General features: G+C 43.4%; 1 protein-coding gene across 1 annotated transcript in view; it reads left to right on the plus strand.

Moving 5' to 3' along the window:
* The window catches only part of PEX1 (peroxisomal biogenesis factor 1), a 1,694,243-nt gene that overhangs the window by 407,953 nt on the left and 1,267,812 nt on the right, over positions 1-18,478 (plus strand). The window contains exon 8 of the mRNA XM_044067676.1: positions 2,923-3,035. Coding sequence (XP_043923611.1) covers positions 2,923-3,035 — 113 coding nt within the window. The remainder of the gene's footprint in view (positions 1-2,922; positions 3,036-18,478) is intronic.

Consider the following 18,478-nt stretch of genomic DNA (forward strand, 5'->3'; position numbering starts at 1 on the left):
TCAGGGGAGTAGACTACACTTCTATCCTAGAAGCGGCTACCTGGTCATCTGTCCATACCTTTACCAAGCATTATAAACTAGATTTGGTCTCCAGAGCTAGAACGGGGCTTTTCCTAGATTCCATCCTACAGGGTCTCATAGACCAGGGACCACATCCTTCCTCCCAGACTCCTACCTAGATGCTTTGGTACTCTCGTTACACTTATGAATACTGTAACATGAGAACAGAAGGACAGAGAAGAGTTGTGTAAGAAGTTACCATAACCTTAGATGTCCTTCTTTTCCATGTTGCAGTATTCAGTCACACCCTTCTACCCCCCTCTTTACCTGTTTAATTACCTGTTGGGACATATCCCTCCTTCAGTATAACATCAGCAGCGGGCACATGCCTGCATGAGGCACCCTCTGCCCTGGTCTCACATGTGGATCTGAAAAGCTTTCCCCCTTTCTCTTCTTGCTTACCAGGGGTACCATTGTATGCGGCAGTCCATTCTGAAGTGGGTATGTGCAGATGTCACATTTATAGCCAACGTCCGTTTATGGCTCTGACATCAAACGTCACATATACCCCTGCTCCTAAGACTGTGGTATACTGGCCGGATGTCTGGTGCTGCAGGCAGAAACCTCCCTACAGTTATGAATACTGCAACTTGGAAGAGAAGGACATCCAAGGTTATGGTAAGTTCTTACACAACCGTTCTTTATAGCTCAGAGGAATCATCTCATCAGTTACAGCAATTTTGCTTCCCCATCATTTCTGATGAAGTACTCTGTAGGGAATTTTCAAGTCTGCCAACTCATTGTACTACCTAAAGCACGTTCCCAGTTACCTCTCTTTCTTAGGTTCATAGGATAATACTAGGCTGTTTGCCCGGAGGCCTTTATAAGCTTAGCCAAGAATTTCAACCATGTTCCCTCAAAGTCAGCACCTGTTTTCCCTGTCCAGCAGGGACACAGGTGGGATCCCAGTGGTGTATTTTCCGTTTCCCATCCAGTCATCTAGGTTCCTCTTAAGCAGGGCTAGAGAGGTACTCTGCTTGACATGAAGAGGGAGTGTATTCCACAGATGTAGGGGGTCTTTGGGACACAAATCTATCCCATAACAAGTTCTATTAATGTCACAGACCAGGTTAAGTTCTTGTATGTGGGTTGTGCAAGTGGAGTTTGACTTGTGGATATGCAGCATCTCTGTCAAGGCTGGGTCTGAGATGGCCTTGTATGCCAGACACAGGTCACCTTTGACCAGTCTGTATGAAGTGAGTCGAGGGACAGGGCTTTTAGCCTGTCTGTATAGGTTAGGTGTTTGAGACCCTGGATTTTCCTGGTCAGGAACTTCTGTGGTCTGTCCAGCTGCTGCTTGTGCTTGGCAAGGTACATACCGAAAGAAGCAATGGAATCAATAATGGGTCTGATAAGGGAGGAGTACAGGGATGTTATGACCTCCTTGTTCCTGGATGAAATACCCTTGTTTATGAGGTGGGCCATGTAGAAAGCCTTCCGTACAATGGAGGCAACATGTTGGTCAAAAGTCAGGTTGCTATCAACCTGGGTGCCCAAGTCCGTCACGACTAATAGAATGCTTAGTACGTTATTAATGTGATAATTAGTGTGGATGCCATTTTCCCCAAAGGGGATAATGATGCATTTCTTGGCATTCAGTTTGAGACCATGCTTCTGGCACCAGTCATTAGTTTGGGTAAGGCCCTCTTGAAGGATGTTCACATCACTAGGGGAATTTAAGACTGTGCCCAGCTTGCAGTCATCTACAAACTTAAGTCAGCCACAGACCACTGATTTTGGTTTGCACCTAAGAAAAGTATATTCCAAACAGTAGAGGCCCCAAGACCGATCCTAAGGGTACACCGCTTGTTGTGGGTCTACTACTAGAGTTGGCTTCTTATCACACCTCCAGCATGTGTTCTCTACCTGAGGAAAAATTCTCTGAAGTCTGCATGGGGTATAAAAGTACATATGCAGACACTTGGAAACAAAAATCCTAAACCTTGTGGACTTGGACTTAGTTGCATATTTGAGAACCTTGCACATATCCCCTTTTTCCTTTGTTAAATGCATTTCCAATCTCTCCAGTATTTTCTAACCTCCTTTGATTTAACAGGCAGCTCACAGTATATTTATTATATGCCCAACTAATGATCATTTTTTAAACAGCAGCTTCCATTCTAGTCTTAAAGCTCTGAGAGCTGGTCTTCAGCACTCCCTTATCCCTTTCTTTTTACCTATTGTTTGTTAATCAATCTCTGGTAGGGAAGACGATCTCCAATCTGCAGGCCAGACTTCTGCTTTGCTGTTTGTCTTTCTTGTGTAATAGATCATGTTTGATGTTGGTGCATTTATGGATGTCAACTGAAATTTGCTTAGCCATCTGACTCTGTATATTAAGTTAATTGCTAAATATTTTCTTTTCTGATTGGTATTTCATGTACTAACAGAATGTAGTAGGACATAGCTAGTGTAAGAGGCAGTAATGCATACATTATTTTTTTTACACTTCTTGAAGCCCTTGCACTAAGTTGTATTTAGCGTCTTCCATACATTTTGCAGTGCTTGCTTCCCTGGATGGCAAAGGTATTAGCTAAGGGTTAATGTTGTAGTTACTTGGTAATAAAGTGTTTTGCAGCTCAGAGAATTTGTTTGGGTGGATATTCCAGTGGAGACACTGGCGGTTGATGGGCCACTTTCATTTAGAGGGTTGTAGAAGAGAAAGAATAAAGTCAGATTGACAAAGTGGGAAGAACCATGTGAGGCACGTCATGTTAAGCCAACAAATCCTGTCTTGAAGATAATTATTAATCTTGCAGATGTAGTTTAAAGTACATACTACCCAGTTCATTATTTCAAGGGGAATCTTCGTTTTCTGTAATATTTCCTTGTAAGGTTCTTACCTTCATCTTTTGTTTTTAGTTTTAACAGAGTTTCTGCTTGGTGCTATATCCGAACCTCCTGAAACAGAAAATAAAAATTCTGAACTCCTGTTTGTGTTACTCCCTAATTTATTGCAGAAGACCGTTCTAAAGGTAAATATTCATCATAGCATACTTGAATGCATTGACTTGTGTAATGGTGCTAGATGTTAACCAGAATATGAATTATTGCAAAAAAATCACATTGGTGTAAACCAGGCAGCACATACAATATATAGGATGTGGGGAAAAGTCCCCCTTTTTCTAAAAAGTTTTCCTTGGTCGTTGTAATGAAATGTGGGGCTTATCTTTATAGTTTAGCTTCTTTCAGTAGAACGTGAGCTGCTCACATTGTGTTTTGTAGATCAGTCTTTAGAGTTAGTAGCAGGCAAGCTGTATTTTATTTATTTGTTTGGGTGTTACCCAGGTAAGTAGGCGCCATAGTTGATACACCAGCTGACACATACATCCTACAGAAAGGCCTCACTGAAACGGACGACTGGTGCCGGAGTCATGGCCTTAAACTAAATGCCAAAAAATGTATAGTCATCCCCTTTGGGAAAAACAAAGTACCCACAAATTATCACATAGACAGTAACCCACTGAGTACGGAAAAGGTAATCAGAGACCTGGGGACCCAAGTCGATAGTGACCTCTCATTTGACACCCACATTGCCAAAGTGGTTAGAAAGACTTTCTACCTTGCCCACCTTATCATGAAGGGATTCACATCCAGATCAAAGGAGGTCATTGTACCCCTATACTCCTCCCTTATCAGGCCCATGATTGAGTACAATGCCCCATTTGGTATGTACCTCACCCGATAGCTAGAGAGACCCCAAAAGTACCTTACCAAGAGGATCAAGGGTCTCCAACATATGTCATATGCTGCCAGACTAAAGAAACTCCAGCTCTATTCAGTAGCATACCGCCTGCTCAGAGGTGATCTGTGCCTGACGTACAAGGCCATGTCCAATCAGGAATTGATGGACATGCTCCACCTCAGAAAATCCAAATCCATCAGAACCACGAGCTAAAGATTTAAACCTTAGCACAAATATGAATAGGACATGCTGGAGGGACAGATTCATAACTCAGAGGCTTCCCATACTCTGGAACAGAATCCCAGTTCATGTTAGGCAGAGCCCCTCACTGACTCTCTTCAAGAGAAATCTTGACGAGTGGATGGGAGATCGTAGGTTTACCCCAGGGGTCATCTCTGTGTCACTACTAGACAGAGGCACAGTAAACTAATTCTATTATGTAGGGGGGTCTTCACTGTGTCACTACTAGACAGAGGCACAGTATTCTAAATCTGTACTGTACACTTTCGTACCATTACATGGGGTGGCGAAAGCCACATCACTATGGCTAGGCTTAGAAATGCCCCAGGGCAGATAGCCTAGTACCAAACTATGAAACTATGAAACACAAAGGACATTCCCACCTTTTAACTTGGCCGTAAACAACACAGTGACTAGGATACATGAAAAAAATTGCTTTCTGTAGAGCACATGTAGTGCTTTATGGCCTAGACTTGCCAATGATTGATATGTGTAGCTGTGTACTCTGTGCCTGTGGTTTATTGTAAGATGCTGTTCACTGTATAGCTGGCTGTTTATACTGAGGCCCACTCAGCATAGTGTTGCACAAGCAGTGCATTTAACCTTTTCCATCAATCCTGCCCTGAAAATGTAACTTTTTCATACAATTGTTAGCATATGTCATTGAGAGATAATGATCATACCTAGACTAGCCCCCACACTCATCTCCTGCTTTTGCCATGGGCTCATTAGCAGTATTAATGGGAAGATGTTCGTCTCACATTGCTGCAGTCATAACCTGTGGGTAGTCCGCTGTCCTCGGTCGGCCCGAATACCAAAGAGCTAGGCTGGCATCGGTCATTGTCGCCTAGAGCTGACGTCAGTACGTAGTAGTACTTAAGTGCATGACCGACGCCATATCCTCAGTCTTTCTTGCCGCATGGTCCGAAGCAGAAGCAGTGTTTGCAAGTGCCGTTCGGCGTTCTGAAATTTTCATTTATCGAGTTTCAGACCGAAGACCAAGTTGGGCTAAGTACCCCGTTGGGGAAATTTTTGTCTTTTCTTGCCTCAGTTATCCGGATGTCAGAAAAAGTTAATAATTGTATTTCTTGTGGGAAACAGATACCTCATAGGGATTATCATTCTTTCTGTATTCCTTGTTTGGGGCCTGAGCACGATGTGGTTGGGTGTCGCTTTTGTGCTAGATTTAATAAGCGCACCATTAAATGAAGATTAGACTGTGCCAGGCTTGTTTTTGGTAAACGGTGTAACTATAACATGCCGTCGGATCCTCCGATGCCCGCTACCGCTAAAAAGCGTAAAGATAAATCTTTAAGGTCTAAACCGGATGAGTCGTCCGTTGCGGACGCCGGTTCTACGGAGCCTCCGGTTGAATCTGTGGATCCTGCCGAGGGTTCGGCTGAATCCCAGGGGGAACCTTTACTTTTACAGGAGTTGGCCTCTCAGGAGTTAGGCCAGGCTGAGGGTGCTTCTCAGGTGTCTGTAGTTCCAGCTTTACAAAAGGTTATTAGGCCTTCTACTTCAGTGGCTAAAGGCCATGCTAAGGCCAAACCTTGTCTTGTTGGCCCTGGTCATAGTTCTAGCTCTCCAGCCCCTGTTCCTAAAAAAGCATATGTTGAAAATGGCAGAGGACTTGATTACTTTGATCAGGGGTTCTATGCCCCCCCCCCAGAGAAGAGGCCTAGGGTGGAGGCAGATTTAGAGGGAATGGATCATTCCTCTGACTACTCTGAATCCTCAGCTGAAGAAATTCAGGATTTCCCTTCCTATTCAGATTCGGATGCGGAGGACTCCTGTCCGTCTGCTTCTCCTCCAGAGGATTTTTCTTTTTCTGAGACTTTACATTTCATGAGGGAACATTTCAAGTGGGAAGGTCAAGATTTTTCAGATTCTCGGAAAAGGCTTAGGGAATTTTTGTTTCTGCCACAACATAGGCCCTTGGCTATTCCTCCTGTCTTAGATGTTGTTCAGGATGTTTTTTCTGAATCTTCCCTTAATCCTGATTCTTTGCCTCCGGCCCCTGTTAAGCCAGACAGGTATTACAGAGTTCCAGAAGCACATAAGTATTTGTACAAGAGTCCTAGAGCTGATCCGGAAACTATTATTCAAGGTCAGAAGGGTGTTAGGGCTTCTGTGGCTAAGAATCCAGTTCCTTTGGATAAGGATTCTAGAGCATTAGATAGGTGGGGGAAAAAAGTGTACACCTCCTCTACGTTAGCTATGAGGGCTTTGAATTGCCAATTTCATATGCTGAAGTATCAGAATTTTTGTTAGGCCAATTGAAATCTAAGGTGGATGCTTTATCTGAGGGTATAGAGTGTAAGGAGCTCCAGGAGTTGGTTCATGCATCAGATCAAGTTGGCAAACATTCTTTGCAGTGTGGTTTTGATGCTCTTCAGGCTTCATCCAGGGTGGCTGCTACAGGTTCAGTTATTCGTAGACATGCCTGGCTTAAGGATCAAAATTTGTCAGAGCATGTTAAGGCTCGGATTTTGGATGCTCCTCTTCAATCTGAAGTACTTTTTGGCCCTCCTGTGGAATCAGTTTTGAAAAAGATGGAAGATAAGGCTAAGTCTATGCAGACGGTCAAGGATTTTATGCAGGTGCAGCCCCCTAAGTTTAGTAGGAATTGGCCTGCTAGAGGATGGTCTTATCCTTCTTCGGATTATCAGTCTAAGGGCAGGTCTAGACGTGGTAGAGGCAGGGCTCACGCTCAGGGTTCTTTCAGGCCTAGGACCTGGAGCTGTCCTGCACAGCCTTCTGGTGAGGGTAGGGGTCAGCCCTTTCGTAAGCAGACCCAATGACCTGTATCTTCCGCTGCTAAACCCTTCTTTACTGGCAGCTCCTCTAGGAGGAAAGTTGGGACTTTTCAAACAAAACTGGAATTTAGTCACCCAGGACCAATGGGTGTTGGATGTAATAAATCAAGGTTACAAGTTTTATTTTCACACTTTTCCTCCTTTCAAAGGCATGCCGGATGTGCCTCCTCAGCAAAGTCTGGAGGCTCAGGAGCAAATTTCTCTGCTTTTGCAGATGGAGGCAATTCAGGTGGTCCCTCCGTCAGAAGTAGGCCTAGGATTTTATTCCCGTCTATTCCTAGTGCCAAAGAAAGGAAACACTTGGAGGCCAATTCTGGATTTGTCCATTCTCAATACCTACCTAGACATTCCAAAGTTCAAGATGCTAACATTACAACAACTTCTGCCTATGCTAGGCAAAGATCACTGGATGGTAACCCTGGATCTCAAAGAGGCCTATCTTCACATCCCTATCAGGCCCAGTTGCAGGAGATTCCTGAGATTTCGGGCTGGTACTTCATTATCAGTTCTCTGCATTGCCCTTTGGTTTTTCTACTGCCCAGGGTATTCACAAAAGTTCTGGCTCCTGTGATTGCTTTCTTCAGACAGAGAGGAATACAAATTTACCCTTATCTGGACGATTGCCTGATTCTTGCTCAAAACAAAGACATATTACTACAACATCTCAAGTATGTAATGGCAGTTTTAAGGTGCCTCGGGTATTCTGTGAACGAAATAAAGTCCAGTCTAGTACCCTCTCAGGACATGTGCTTTCTGGGTGTGAGACTGAATACAGCTTCTCAGATGACATTTCTGACCCCGGACAAACAAAGAACTCTTCATCTTTACTTCCAGCAGTTATCAGTAATGTCCAGGCTGACTGCAAGGACAGTCCTTCAAGCCTTGGGGTTCATGGCATCTTGCATTCTAGTACTTCCCAATGCCAAACTGCATATGAGGAAGCTACAATGGTATCTCAAAAGTGTGTGGACTCAACACTGCCACGGTTTGGACACTGTCATTCGGATTATACCTTGCATCCAGAAGGAATTCTTGTGGTGGGCTCAGGAATGTCACCTAAACAAGGGACTCTCTGTGACCCGACCAGAGGCGAGTCAGATCCTAACGACGGATGCCTCGGACTTGGCTTGGTGAGCACACTTCAATGGGAAATGGATACAAGACATGTGGCCTCCCAAACTACTACATTTGCATATCAACATGAAGGAGATGTTAGCAGTTCAATTTGCTTTGATGGCCTTCAAGGACCTGCTTCAGCCGGGACAGGTGTTGATTCAAACAGACAACACAACAGCCATATGGTACATCAACAAGCAGGGGGCAACCCATTCCTACCCTCTTTGCAGGCAAGCAATGATTTTGTGGGAGACTGCTCTGAGTTTTCAAATCAATCTTCAAGCACGGTTTCTGCCAGGAGCTCAGAACTCCCTAGCAGATATATTGAGCAGGCAAATTGTGGATCCCCATGAGTGGAAACTGGATCCTCAGGTTTTCAAACAATTGACTGTGGCTCAGGGAACTCCAGACATAGATCTGTTCGCTTCTCCACTGAATTTTCAACTTCCAAAATTTTGCACAAAGATGTTCCACCCAGATGCTTGGAAAGTGGATGCTCTATTTTTCAGTTGGAACAACCTTCACGTTTATGCTTTTCCTCCTCTGCCTCTTCTCCCCAAGGTACTCTTGAAAGTCAGGCAGGACAAGCCTTGCATGATTCTAATAGCACCAGATTGGCCACGTCAGCATTGGTATCCTCTGCTGAGGAGTTTAATCCAGGAGCCTCCTTGGCTTCTGCCACAGGTTCCTCATTTGTTGTCCCAGTCAAACAGTCATTTTCTCAATGTTCAGGTGCAGTCCCTCCATCTGACAGCCTGGCGTATTCTGTGATGGAGCCGGTGGGGTCTCAGCTTCCTCAACAGGTTTTGAATGTCATTTTGGAAGCCAGGCGGCCTAGCACTAGAAAAGTTTATGGTGATAAATGGAAGAGATTTTTTCTTTGGAGCACTGCAAAGGGTTTTGATGTTTCAGTGCCTAATTTGAGTTTTGCACTACAGTATCTTACTGAATTACTGGACAAGGGTTTGTCATTCTCTTCTGTGAAGGTTCATGCTGCAGCCATTTCTGCTCACCATGTTTGTGACCCTCCTTTATTTTCTCATCCTTTGTTCAAACAATTTCTTAGAGGGGCAAAGAATATAAGACCCCCACGTAGAGCTCCTACTCCTTCCTGGGATCTCAATTTTGTTTTGGAGAAACTTACTTTACCTCCTTTTGAACCTGCAGCTACGTCTGAACTGAAGTTTTTGTCTTGGAAGACTGCATTTTTGTTGGCCATTACTTCTGCTAGGAGGGTATCTGAATTGCAGGCACTCATGGCAGTTGAACCCTGTTTTAACCTCTGTAATGCTTTCCTTTCATTATTATTTAAATTACTTCTGTTGCATCTTTTATAAGTGGAATTAATGATTGGATCACTATATAATCTATAGCCATCCTCTTCCACTAAATTGTAGAATGCTGGGTTTCTTAAACACCTGTTTATAATCATTTTCACCATTTCCAAATTGATATCCCAACATTACATTTCTAACGAAAACTTTAATGTCAGTTAAAACATCTGTAAGTTGACTAGAAGTAGTAGGAATAAAGTTCAAGCCCTTATTCAATGCATTAATTTCATCACGATCCAATCTTCTGTTGGAGGTATTCCATACTAAACAGTCTTCGTTTGATTCCACATCTTGTTGAGTGTTTGATTGGGCTCCCTCTCCTTGGAGAGTTTCCATTTCTGTTACCCTCAGCTCGTAGAGCGATCTCTCCTGACCTCCTTCTCCATTGCTATGGGAAGGGGGAATTGTTGAAAAACCATAACATTATTTTGTTCATTAGTAACTCTTTGTACTGTGTCCCTATGGCATTGTTTCTAGGGCGAACAACCGGTTGATGTGAAGCATTATCTGAAAAACGGGTAGATGGTTCCATTTGAATATTCACATTAGGTGTAGTTTTTTTCTTTTTCTTTTTGTACACTATTAACATTAGGTACATTAATTCTGCTGACATTAAACTCATTACCTGTGGCAGGGTTATAATTAATGTCATTAACTTCTGAGTCTTTTCTACTACTGTTGCTAATATTACTGTTATTGATTATTCCATTATTAGGTGGAATATGAGTATTAGCTGCATTCCTTGTAGTTGCTGGCATTCGTCTGGATGCCTGAGTCGGCCACGGCCAAGTTGAAGACATGACCTAGGTGAAAATCCTGTGTGTGTCTGTCTATTTTATTGCACTTTTTCTGTAATAAGCGTCTTTCAAAAGCTAAGATTCCATCTAATACATTAGATAAAGCATTATCAATTAAAACATTAGGATAGCTGGAATACAGCACTTCTTGTTGTTCTACTATAGATGTAATCAGTTCTTCTTGTATTGGCTTAAAGAATTCTAGTAGTAGTCCTGTATAATTCATGCTCACCTCTATATTGAGTTTCTGCCATTTTGTGAGTAATTCTGGATATTGCTCACCATATGTGGGCATTTTCAATACCCGCAACCCTCTGGGTATGATGCCCCTACTGAGGCATGCTTTGAAGTGTTGTCGTTGGGTAGACGACAGTTTCAACTTAAAGTCTATTTCTAGTCTATCCACTGCTATGTTATTTTTATCTATTGCACTAGTATTATTTGTGGTTACAAATGCATTTATTTACCAACTGGAAATGGAACATGTATACAAGTATAAATTCCTTATAGAAAGTATGCGTTATTATTCACAGTTTTTAAAGGTAGTATTTGATATAATGAATTGGTGATAATACATTAGTAATGTGTTCAGAACTTATTTATTAATACAGCATTCAAGATGTGCAGATACATTGTTATATATTTTTTAATACATATATGCTTTATGTAAGTATCCAACAGCATATACATTGTTAGTTTTGCTTTAAGATACTAAATTGGATGATTAGTTTTAACATGTGATTAGTATATAAAACAAATAAAGTTTTTAAAATTTAATGGTCTGATGAAGCTGTAGTGAAAGCACTTACCTGGTGCCTGCAAAATAAATTGTTGGATTTTATATTTTTCGAGTACGTTTCTACTATTTTAAAAACACGTTTTTATACTGGATAAGCTGCTGCCTTGTGGTTGTCTCTTGGTCATAACTTTTGGAACTTTGCCCAATGTACTAATCATGGGAGACTCAGTTGTGAGGCACACTGATGTCCCACTCACTAGGTTGAACAAGGAGAAGGTGACAGTTGTCTATCAGGTGCCAGGATCCGCCACATAATACATGCACTCAGGTCACTCCACCTCAAGTACAAATATGACTCCGTCATTGTTCATGTGGGTGTGAATGAACTGAGACATACTTCCCTGGACTACATATAAAGAGATGTGATGGAGCTCTCGGATTATGTGGCCCAGGTAGGTATGACCCTAGCCCTGAGCAGTATTCAACTCTCACCCAGAATGATACCACAGTATGATCAGAAAATGATTGACTTCAACAATTGGCTAAATTTCTGGTGTCATTCTAAGGGGATCCAGTATCTGTCTGCATGGGACGACATGATCGACAGACCTCAATGCTTTGCCAGAGGACGGCCTGCATCTGTCACCCCCTGGGATTCTGGATACTGGCTAAGGTTCTTGCCACCCCTATAGTGCCTTTTTTAGGCAGTGTTCCAATGACCAAAATTCCACCATAACATCTACAAACAAATGCAATCTGAGGGTCATACTGCTCAAAGCTAGAAGTGTAAATCTCAAGATGCACTCACTCGAAGCTCTTCTCAAAATGGAAAATGTCGACATCTGTGCTGTAAGAGAGACCTGGTTTAAAGAGGCAGAAAGCACCCCTGCACAGCATGTCCCTACACTCTCACTCCAAGTTCCTAAACACCCTGGAATCTATCAAGGCCCAACCCAATACTCTCTTATTGGGTGACTTCAACTACCCTTCTAATCAACTGGGAAAACTATTCAAGTGCCAGTGTACAGACCCAACCCTTTTGCTTTCTTGAATTTATCAATTCTAAAGCCCTGGAACAGCTAATTCTGACCCCCACTAGAGGAAGCAACATCCTCGACCTGGTAATCACCAACATGGGAGACCATTGCTCCACACCTATAGTCAGTTCCTCCCTGGTTAAATTTGACCACAAACTGATCACCATGGAAACCTCCATCTCACCTACACCCCCCGCTAAGGTGACCTCTAAAGCCAACTTTGGGCTCCTAAAAACAGAGGTGGCTAACTTCTCGGCACCCATGCCAATGGAAAATAGCTGCATGACTGCCGAATCATACACCAGTGCACTGTACGAGCACGTACACAAATGCATGGACCTTGCCATACCAAATAGAACTAAGACATTCTTCTCCAAAAAAAGGAAGCCAATCTGGTGGTCCCCAGCCTTCAGTAAACTCTACAACAGAAGGAAGAAACTGTTGCAGAAAAAAATGAAGTCACAAGACTGGAAAACATCCCTTATCAGTCACAACAAAAAGCTGCGATCCCTTATCAAATCCTCTAAAGCCGGCTATGGAGGCAGAATTGCGGCTGACACCAAAAACAACATCAAAGCCTTCTATAGCTATATCAGAAACCTCAAAGACAATACCCTGATTTGCTCTGAGTTATTGCACAATGGCACCTTCTGTACTGAGCCAACAGATATAGCCAACATACTGGCTGACAGATTCGCTGTCAACATTACCCACCCCCATGGGCCTTATCACAGTACCAGAAGGAAGCTTGGTACCCACCATTTCTGCGGCACAGGTAAAAACTGCATTGTCCAAAGCCAAGAATACAGCATCCATGGGACCTGATAATATCCCTACTGCATCCTACATGAGCTACAGAATTAACTGGCACCACATTTGTGTGCCCTGTTCAATCACAGCCTTACCTCAGGCTATGTCCGTAACAAATGGCGCTCTGTACAGTCATCCCGCTTCCTAAAGGGTGAGCAACTACAGACCCTGGGAACTATTGCCCCATTAGCCTGATGAGTCTGGTATACAAAGCTATGGAGCGCATCATCATGTACCTGCTTAACAAAGATATAGGCAATCTCCAAACTCTTGACCCCACACAGTTTGGCTTTGTCAAGGGGAGAGCCTACCTGCTGAACCTGGTTGACTTCTTCGAGGCAGTCACCGAGGCTGTGGATGAGGGTAAGGCAGTGCATACAGCCTACCTCGATCTGGCCAAAGCCTTTGATACCATTCCCCACTCGGGTATCATTGATAAACTCACAAAACTAGGCATCAATCCTTACATCACTAGGTGAGTTGCAAATTGGCTCACAGACGGGACCCACAGAGTGAAAGTTGCGGATTCCAAGTCAGACTGTCTACCAGTCAAGAGTGGAGTCCCACAGGGCTCGGTCCTGGGCCCTCTCCTGTTTGGCATCTACTTCTCAGAAGTCAAGGACAACACAGAAGGACTTTGGTTGACCAAGTTCGCTGATGACTGCAAGCTAGGTGTCATTATCAACTCCCCATGTGATGCAGACATCCTAGAAAAGGGCCTGTTTGAGACCAATGACTGGTGACTGAACCATGGTCTGAAGCTTAAGACCAAAAAATGCATTATCATCCCCTTTGGAAAAAACTCCGTTACCACGAATTACCATGTTGATGGGAGCCCAGTGAACACTGAAGGAGCCATAACAGATCTGGGCGCCCAGGTCGACAGCCACCTCACCTTCGACCACCACATTGCCACTGTGGTCAGAAAGTCCTTCTACGTGGCACATCTTATAATCAAAAGTTTTGCATCCAGAAAGAAAGAGATCATCCCTGTCTACTCATCCCTCATTAGACTAATCATCGAATATAACACCCAATTTGGCATGTACCTGACCAGACACCTACAACAGCTGGAGAGGCCACAAAAGTACCTCACAAAAAGGATCCTAGGCCTTAAACACATGTCCTACATGGACTGACTCAAGAAACTTCAGCTGTTCTGTGTCTTATTGTCTACTTAGATGTGATCTCTGTTTGACTTACAAAGCCATGCCCGACCCAGCCCTACTTGAAGTGGAACACCTAAACAAATCCTAATCCCCCAGTGACACACGCTCCAGAGATCACAACCTCATTACCAGAATTAACAGAACATGCTGGAGGGACGGGTTCATCTCCCAAAGACTGCCCATACTCTGGAATAAGCTTCCCATTTATGTCAAGCAGAGCACCTCGCTGGACCTCTTCAAGAGAAATCTTGACAAGTGGATGGGTAACAGAAAGTTCACTCCAGGGATCAGCCAGGATCATTCAAGTTGCCCTATAGGATAGGTGCACTGTGAACTAACATTGGGTGGCACTGTGCTTGGGCAGTTTATTTGGGCTAGGCTTGTAAAGGCTTCAGGGCCATTAGCCTAGGTACACACTTATGATACCCTCTCTTCTGCTTCTCTCCTGATGACTTGTCTTTCAGGGATACCTGCAGAAGATGGAGGCCTTTAATTGGGAGAGCCTTCCACCACCACCCCCCGACCACTGGCTATTCCTCTGGTTCATGTAGTTGTAGAGAGCTTTGATGACACCTCTCTGCGACCTGTCTTTCGAAACCAGATTGTTTTTAGAGTGCTTGACACACTTAGCCAAAAGGGAGCTGCCAGAATAACTACAAAAATCCACAAGCAGATTTCTCATTAGTGTCTACTGAATCCTCCAAGGTTGCCCCTAAAGATGGAGATAGACTACCTTTCCCAAATGACAAAGCAGATTGTTAGATTTGGCAAAAAGACATACACATCTCCTACCCTGTCTGTGAAGGCTGTTAATTGCCAGTTTCATGTGTTAAAGTATTTAGAGTCCTTACAGGAAAAATTCTTTACTAAGGCAGAGGGCATTATAGACAAGGCATTACAGAGAGACATACAGGAGACAGATCAACTCTACAGGTATCCAGACATTCAGTAAAATTGCTTACGATGCATTGGATGCATTATGTAGAGCAGCTACTGTGGGTTATGTCAGCCACAGACATGCCTAGCTGAGGACTAGGATACACACTGACTAAGTAAATGCTGAATTCTTGGATGCCCCACTGGATAAGAAGTTCCTTTTTGGACCACCTGCAGAGAAAGTATTTGAGCAATTGGGCAAAAAGGAGAAACAAATCAAACTGTGAAAAAAATTTTGTGTGTCCCACACCTAGATATAGTAGGAATTACCCTTCTAAACGTTGGCATCTGCCTCCTAAACAAGCTAAGGGGAGGCCTCCCTAACCAAAAAGACCAAGACAGTGTAGAAGGTGGCAAGCGGATCAACACCGTAGAAGTGGGGTGACTGCCTCATCTAGCAAAAATCTATCCTGTAGCTTCAAGCAGCCTTGCAAGTTACCATGGACTGCTTCCAGAAGATAGACCTCACTCCCAGCCTCCACAAGACCGAGCTTCAGCCTCAGACAAGAATTCTCTTTCTAAGCTCATTGATAGATTAAGTACAACAAAAAGCCTTCCTGCCCTAGTGGGAATCATTTTCTTCTTTCCTGTGGCAGTGGAAACACATCACCAGGAACCACTGGGTCCTAAACATCAAACAAAAAGGTTATAGCTATACCATTCATTTCAGGGAAGGACCCCCCCCCCCCTTCCTAGACAAGAGGGCCTTCTCCCTCCCACCTCTGTCTTGCTAGAACTTCTGCAACAAGGGTCTGCCATCTAGTTCCTGCAAGAGAAGAGGCAACAGGGTATTACTCAAAAATCTTTCAACTCCCAAAAAAGGAGACACCTGGAGACCAGACTTAGACTTGTCAAGTTAAACAAGCTCTTGCACATTCCCAAATTCTAAATGATAACCCTTCAGACATTTACCTATGATCTTTCAAGGAGCCTACATGTTACCCTAGACCTGAAAGATGCCTTCCTTCATGTCCCTAGTGCAAAAGAGTACAGAAAATATCTTCAGTTTGCGTCAGCAGGATTGCACTACCAGTTCTCTGCTTTACCATTTGGCTTATCCGGTGCTCCCAGCGATTTCACCCAGCATCTAGCTGTAGTTATAGTTCATTGCAGAACCTTAGAAGTTCACACTGCCTCATCCAGGGAAAATCCATACTGGAACTTCAGGCAGCCTTGCAAATCACTGTGGATTTCTTCCAGAAGGTAGGCCTCACTTTCATCCTTCACAAGGCAGTTTCAGCCTTAGACAAGAATTTTCTTTCTGGGTGCACTGATAGGTTCACTGCATTCAAAAACCTTCCTACCCCAAGAAAATGTTTCTTTCCCGATAAATTATTTGCACAGCCTACTACCAAGGCAGACAGTCTCTGCAAGGGAAGGGGGTTGGGATACATGGCATCCAGCATCTTAATGATCCCTCTTGCAGAACTACACATGAGAAAACTCCAGTGTTTCCTTAAAAAAAAAAAAAAAAAAACCTTGAACTATCTTCTCAGCCTCTGAAAACACTGATGCCTCTTCTCCTCTGCCTTTAAAATGAGCTACTTTGGAAAGACACCATCTTGCAGAATCCAGAGGCAAACTTCTCTTTGCCAGACAGTCCAGACCATCACTACAGACAGTTTAGAATTAGCCCGGGGAGCAAACTTCAGACTCCTAAAGGTGTAGGGTATCTGGACCCCAGAGCAAAGGGAATTGCACATAGACCAGAAAGAGGTGCTGGCAATGTTACTTTTCACAGCAGTCTGAACCTAGGAACACTACAGATTTGGACAAATATCACTGTTACGTTGTATATAAACAAGCAAGTGGAACTCATTCCTACCCCCCTGTGCAGTCTGGCAATAAAGAATCGACTCTTGGCAGAAGAACCAACCGACACTTTATAGCATCCTACATCCTGGGTCAGAACAACACCATAGCAGATTGTCTGAGCAGGGACTTTGTGAACCCTAAAGAATGGATCCAGAAGAGAGAGAGATTTTCTTGGACCTCACTTATCATTTGAGACACCCCAGTATAGACCTCTTTGCCTGTCATCAGAACAGATAACTATAAAGGTTCCACTCAAAAACACAACAGATAGAGACATGGTGTGGTCACCTTCTCTTTCAAGTGGGCAGACCTCTTCCTGTATGCCTTTCCTCTATTAACCTGAATCCCCAGGGTACTGACAAAAGTGAGATCAGACCAGCAAGCGTGATACTTGTAATCCTCTTCTGGCCAAGGCAACACTGCTTCTTATTCCTTTTCAGTCTCCACAAAGGGAGATTTTCCCACCAGCGATGGTTCTCCTCACTCAGCTAAAAGAGTATGTCATTCATCCACACCTGTACACACTCAAACTTATTGCTTGGAGGATTGGATTTTAACTCCAGAAAAATGTAAATTACTCTATTGATGCGCTGTCTGTCCTGAGAGAGGCAAGAAAACCAACAGTAAAATCCTAGTTATCAAAATGAAAAAGACCCTGACAACAGAATGAGCATACACCCTTACCAATACTTTGTGTTCTAATGACCACTTTCCAGTAACTACCTGCCAGAATATATAAATCACTAAGTAATATTGCAAGGTGCCACCACACTGTGTTCAGTGGTAGCTCAAAAACCACATAACATCTCACCATAATCACTAAAATTGGAACAAGGGAAGCGTACACCTGTAACATTATTTCTTAGTCTCAATTCAAGCATCACTGTAATTGTCAGACTCTTTTCCTGAACCACCAGTAATTTTCGTTAAGTACCAAAGTATTTCTAGCACTGTCCATCCAAAAAAACAGATTTCATCTCACCACTTAAGCACACTTGTGACGATGGAAACTCCAAGAATAAAAAGTAGTTCCACAGTTTGGTGTAGTCACCCCAACTTTAATCCACATGTACATAAAAAAGTCAGTCTTTTTATGTCTTTAATGTTGGAGTTTCAAAGGGACTGTTTGATTCAGAATGGAAGAGGTTTTCATCTTGATGCTTGATCAAAAGTATCATGCCACCTCACATGGATGTAAATCTACTTTTGAAATATCTTCATTGGTTATTTAATCAGGGTCTTTCTTATTCCAGTATACATATGCATGCTTCCACCATCTCTGCCCAACATCCCTATCCCCCCATTTATTTCCGCCCCCAACTGAAATGGTTCCTAAAAGAAGTTATACTTCTACTGCCTCCCAGGAGAAACCCTGTCCCTTCCTGGGACTTGAAAACTGTGTATCAGAAAAACCTACCTTGCCACCTTTTTAGCCAGCAGCTTCTACTCCTTTAAAGATACTCGCATGGAAGACCACCATGCTAATGGCCATCACCTCAGCCAGGTAGGTCTCACAACTGCAAGCCTTGATGTGCAAAGAACCTTACATTGTTTCACAAGGGACAGGAAATCCTTGGATCTAACCCCTCTATTATGTGCAAGGTAGTATCAGAACTCTCCTCGAAGAGAGCTATTCACCTGCCATTGTTCTCTCCAGACTTGCAAGGTAAAGCTGAACAAATCCTATTTTCTCTGGTTGTGCACCTTAACAGAACAAAGTTCCCAAATAGAGCAGAACTGCTAGTGGCCTTTGCAGAAGGGAAAGAAGGTAGGCTTGTCTCCAAACACACTGCTTCAAAATGGATAGCCAGTTGCATTACATTCTGTTATGCTCGTCATGGTAAGCCATTACCAGCCCATGTCAGGGCTCACTTCACGAAATACAGGGCAGCCACCACTACCTTCCATAAAGGTGTTCCTA

The sequence above is a fragment of the Protopterus annectens genome, chromosome 3.part1 (assembly GCF_019279795.1).
Source record: "Protopterus annectens isolate FY-2018-M chromosome 3.part1, PAN1.0, whole genome shotgun sequence".
NCBI classification, from domain to species: domain Eukaryota; kingdom Metazoa; phylum Chordata; order Ceratodontiformes; family Protopteridae; genus Protopterus; species Protopterus annectens.